General features: G+C 30.7%; 1 protein-coding gene across 4 annotated transcripts in view; it reads left to right on the top strand.

The window, feature by feature from the left end:
• The window catches only part of LOC106457605 (F-box/LRR-repeat protein 6-like), a 31,452-nt gene that overhangs the window by 23,724 nt on the left and 2,443 nt on the right, over positions 1-5,285 (top strand). For 3 of the 4 annotated variants that reach the window (XM_022383601.1, XM_022383598.1, XM_022383599.1), the window contains exons 9-12: positions 634-725; positions 1,009-1,171; positions 3,100-3,251; positions 4,438-5,245. In XM_022383601.1, the coding sequence (XP_022239309.1) occupies positions 634-725; positions 1,009-1,171; positions 3,100-3,251; positions 4,438-4,588 (558 nt within the window). In that variant the 3' untranslated portion in view covers positions 4,589-5,245. Of the gene's footprint in view, positions 1-633; positions 726-1,008; positions 1,172-3,099; positions 3,252-4,437; positions 5,246-5,285 lie in introns of those variants that run through there. The other variant, XM_022383597.1, reaches the window with a different exon arrangement.

Here is a 5,285-nt window from a genome sequence, read left to right on the forward strand (position 1 = left end):
AACTAAGTGTATACAAGGGACCATTTCCAAAAATGGAAAGAGGTGAGCAGGGCCACTGTGTTTGATTCAGTACATGAGCAATATCTCATCAAATAGAAAAGAAAGGAGGTTCTTATTTTATATTCTAACTTGTTAATATCAGTAATTTGAGTTCCTAATTCATAGGAACTATAGACTTTGTATTTTGACATCACAAACATCTAATTTGAACCAGTGCTGAATTCAGCATATCACATGACACACACAAAAATTAATGTTTAAGTGTTTTTTAATATTTACTTTAAAATTAAGAAACTGAATAATGTATAATACTAAAAGTTGAATTATAACCAACAGTTTGATATCAAATTTAATGACATAAATTCATTAAATAGTAGTTCAATAAAATTTTGAATGTGAGTCAACAAATGCAATGACATGGCCTTTGACCTGTGTGGAAAGTTAACCCTTTGGAGTCTGGAAATGTGAACATGCAGTGTGTGGATATTTCAAATCAAAAGCTATGTTTAATGGAGAAGGAAAAGTGGTCTGTACATCTGTTTTTATTACCACTGTTACTTAAGCTGTGATTTAAGACAACTTTGTACAATGTCACTATGAGATGATATAGGATATTTTATTTTTAATTTCTAGGCACAGTCACCTGGATTTCAAGAACTAGAAGAACTTAGCATTGCTTTAGAGAGTGACTACCAATCTGGTCTAAATGATGCAGGTCTTGAAAGGTACAATTCATATCACAAATTTTAGAAAAGTAGTGGTGTAAGATTCTGTATTAGAAGAAACAGGGGTATTAAAATATTACCAAAAGAGAGAGAGATTTTATTAATGGTATTTGCTCGGTAATAACTATGTACTAGTTTTTTTTTTAAATTAAAGCTGTAACTTGTTTTACATTTGCCTTTTGTTTAAAAGTAGTTGATGGTGAATAATGTCTGGTGGTTGAAATCAAAGTAAAACAATTTTGTGGTGTGGTGCACGACACTCATTGTTATTTTTTGTACTTAGAATCACAAAAAAGTCCCATAAATTGAAGCTACTGGATGTGAGAGGTTGTCGTAACATATCTGTATCAGGGTTGATTCGTGTACCAGCATGGGATATTCAACATCTTTATCTTGCTCAGAGTGCTGCAGCACGGATGTCTAATCTGGAGCTAGTCCTGCAGAAGGTAACAAGAAAGCCCATGTGTTTTGTAGTTTTGTAATTGAATGGAAATTTATGCCTAATCTGGAGCTAGTTCTGAAGAAGGTAACAAGAAAGCCCAAGTGTAGTTTTGAAATTCAAGGGAAATGTTTAATCTGGAACTAGTCTTGCAGAAAGTTAAAAAAAAAAAGTTCATGTGTGCTGTAGTTTTATTGTTCAAAGAAACCTAATGTCTCACCTGGAACTAGTTCTGTGAAGGTGACAGTAAAATCCATGTATTTTGTATTTTTGTTGTTCAAAGAAACCTATGTTACAATGAATTCAAGTGTGATTATCATTGTATTTATGTGGTCTTTAACTCACCTCTTATTATAGTAGTAAATTTTCTTTTTATTACATTTAACTTTGTTTTTTTTAAGTAGTTTCAATATTTCTACTGTGTTTAATTGTTTTGTAATTTATTTATTATTTCATATCTTGAATTTCTTCATAAACGTTAGTTTTTTTACTGTACCTTTCTGCTACTCAACTATAGTTAAACAATAACATGTTATAGTAATTTTTCTCAGAAGTCAGGCTGCTCTGAAATTAGTGTCTGAATTATTTAATGGGCTTTTATTTACCACAGGACATTGTTGGAGGGGATCATATTGTTAGGGAGGAAAATAGGTGATAGAGCATAAAGCAAACAACTAGGTTTTACATTTTTTGTAAATGAGTTGTACTCTATTCTCTCTTTAATATTACTTTCTCTAACAGAATTAAATCTCCTAAACTGGCTGAAATTTGTGTGATATCATTGTGATCACAACCAAATATATTACTAACAGCAAAGTTATACAGTTGATGAAACAATGTATTTAACTGGACTCATTTTTAGTACTGATCTGTATAGATAGCATATGTTGATCAGAAGTTAATTTTCTGATTCATATATAAATATACGTTACTGAAAACAATTGTTAATGATTCATTTCAACTTTCTTTTGTTTTATTGGAGGTAATATTCCAAAGCAGTTTTTTTTTATGGTTCTGATACGATTACTTACCTCCTCTCACAGATACAGTTCTTCTCGATTTGACTACCCTCTAGTGAATACAGCCCACAAAAACCATTCACGTGTAAAATTAGTTAAGAAGCATGTCAATGGTTTTCAACTACTAACCTGTATACAAAGATTGAGGAATTTCTTAGTTTTGTCAAACATGATTAAAGCACGTGTCTTCTTTTGTTCCAACCCGATTCAGGAGCATGGTCAACAGTCACACACGAAAATAAGCATAATATATATATAAATACAATAATAATTAATAAAAAGAATATATTCTAAACAACATCTGTCATTTTAATTGTTGTAGAATTTGTCTAACATTTTGAATTATGTTTTTGTTAATCATTTCAATACATTTTGAATAATAATTACAAATGTTAAACCTAACTCATACCCAAGTTACATTTTGGTTAATCGCTGTTGATTGTTAAAATCTGCTCAAATTGCTTGACCTTTATAGAATGTAAATTTCATCATGTTATCTACATAACAAAATTGAAATAAGGAATTCAGCAATATTTCAAGTAGTTTGGTCCAGAAAAAAAAATTATAACAACATTTTAACTAAAATGTTAGTGGTATGATCTTATTTGATGAAACGAAAATAATTTCATTAATTTTCTTCCTAAAACATTGGTCTAAATGGATGTCTGTGTAGCTTAGTGTGCATTCCTTTTGTGTTTAGATGTTTTTTGCTACAAATTAGATGACAGTGGACTTTGATATGCATTAAAATGTAAAATAACTTCAACTGTGCTTGTAATCTGTTTGAAAACGTTTAGTAAATATTTGAGGATTAACTTGGAAATTATAAAGTAATAACCAATTAGTTTTTGACATAATTTGATCAAAATGATATGTTATTCAAGTTTCTTTATATATATTTTGTTTAATATTACAGTGGAGCCATAGTTTAGAAGTTGTTGACCTGTCATGGGCTAATAATGATGAAGCAATAAATCAAGGTATAGAAGCTTTGGCTACAGCAGAGAGAGGTTGTCTGATTCGAACACTTGACCTTAGTGGTAGTGCTGTTTCCTACTCTGCCATCAAGTAAGCTTTAAAGCTCATTCAAAATGTTTAAATATAAAATATGTTTTATTTTTATCTTATAACCTAACATAATGTCTCAGGACAACAAGGGACCTATTAATCCATCTTGCCTATCCCATCATTAAAAACTATTAAATAAATAAATCTTAAAACTAGCCCTTATGATTCCTATAGTTATCAAGCTTTCTCTTAAACACACTTGAATTTACTGCCTCCACAACATCCTAAGATAACCCATTCCAGAGGCCAACCACCCAGTTAGAAAAATAAAACTGTCTTAGCTGAAGATGACTCCTACCCTCCCAAAATTTATATTTGTGTCCCCTAGTCCTACTATTCTCACTGTCAAGTATGAAAAATGATGATGCATCAACACTATCAATTCTGTTTACAATCTTAAATACCTCTATCCGATCCCTTCTAACTCTTCTTATTTCAAGAGAAAACAATTTGAGAGATTTCAGCCTCTGCTCCTATGACAACCCCCTCCATCCCAGACACCATTCTAATAACCCTTCTCTGAATCTGTTCAAAAAATTCAGTGTCTTTCCTAAGGTAAGGATCCCAAGACTGAACACATTATTCTAAATGTGGCTTCACCAGGGACCTATACAATGAAAGTATAACCTCTTTTGACTTATATTCAATATTTCTGTTGATACAACCTAAAGTCCTGTTTGCCCTACCACTAGCAAAAGTACATTGCTTGAATGGCTTTAGAGACTGATCGACTATTACACCAAGATCCCTTTCCTTCATAACACTGTTAAGGTTATTCCCATCCAAATTATACTTATAATTCAAATTATGATAACCCACATACATTATCTTACATTTATTATAATTAAAACCCATCTGCCATTTACTTGCTGAACTGACTAAATTATCTAAGTTTTTTTGTAAATCAGCAGCATCCTCTTCACAGCTAGCAACACCCAAGACCTTAATATCATCTGTCAATTTAAGTAATTTATTAACTATTCCTTTATCTATGTCCTTGATGTAAATCAAAAAGAGCAAAGGTCCTAAGACTGAGCCCTGAGGTACCCCACTTGTGACATTAATCCAGTTTGACTGAACTCCATTTGTAATAACCCTCATGTTTAGTTCTTCCATATTGATATAAAATATGTATTTGTTTTAAAAGAAACTGGGAAGAATCCTCAGAATAATAATTTCTTTATAGAACACTTTTGAGCAAATGTCACACCCTTTGTACACTAAATCTTCAGTCCTGTCGAAGTCTGCCACGAGGCATGAAACGTCTGTACAACAATCCTGAACTTCTTCGACTTCGTGAAGACATCATTTCTGGGAAGTTTGAAGAATATTTGTAAAATATGCTCCAGTGAACTGCCGAATATATTACTTTACGTATGTAAATATTTTATTATTCTTACAAGATTCTTGAGGACATAATGTTTTACAGTTCTTTTTATATTATTTTTTCATATTACCTGTTTCATATCACATTTTAAAATGTATTGTTAACGATATTTAAACATTATTTGTTAGATTCAAAAAAAATTATTATTTTAACACAGTGAATAGACATATTATCTGACACTTTTAAGGATCTCTTTAACTTTTAGAACTACATGTGATTTATATATCATGATCAACATAATTGAAAGTAGTAATTTTAATTGCAGTAAATCACTTTAGTGAGCTGGAAATATTTGATTTCCTTACCTTTTGGATAAAAGTATCTGATGTAAATAAATGCAAGAGCAAAATTAATTGATATTTGTTTGATACTGTGAACAGTAGTACAAAAAGGGGATAACTTAGTACTAAAATCACCAAAGATGATACCACTGATTTTGCCATAATATTTTCCAGGATTTGTTCTGGAACATGAATATTATTTTATGTAGTTGTCATTTGTGATGATATTTTAAAAATTGCACTTTTATCAAAATATATATATATATCATGCCAAGTATGTGTAATATACTTTTTCTCAAAAAAACCATTGGAAACACTTGCATCTTCAGTAATTGAAACTATTCAAAAAGAAAGAGATTGAGATGC

Source organism: Limulus polyphemus, unplaced genomic scaffold (assembly GCF_000517525.1).
Source record: "Limulus polyphemus unplaced genomic scaffold, Limulus_polyphemus-2.1.2 Scaffold351, whole genome shotgun sequence".
In the NCBI taxonomy this organism is placed as follows: Eukaryota; Metazoa; Arthropoda; class Merostomata; order Xiphosura; family Limulidae; genus Limulus; species Limulus polyphemus.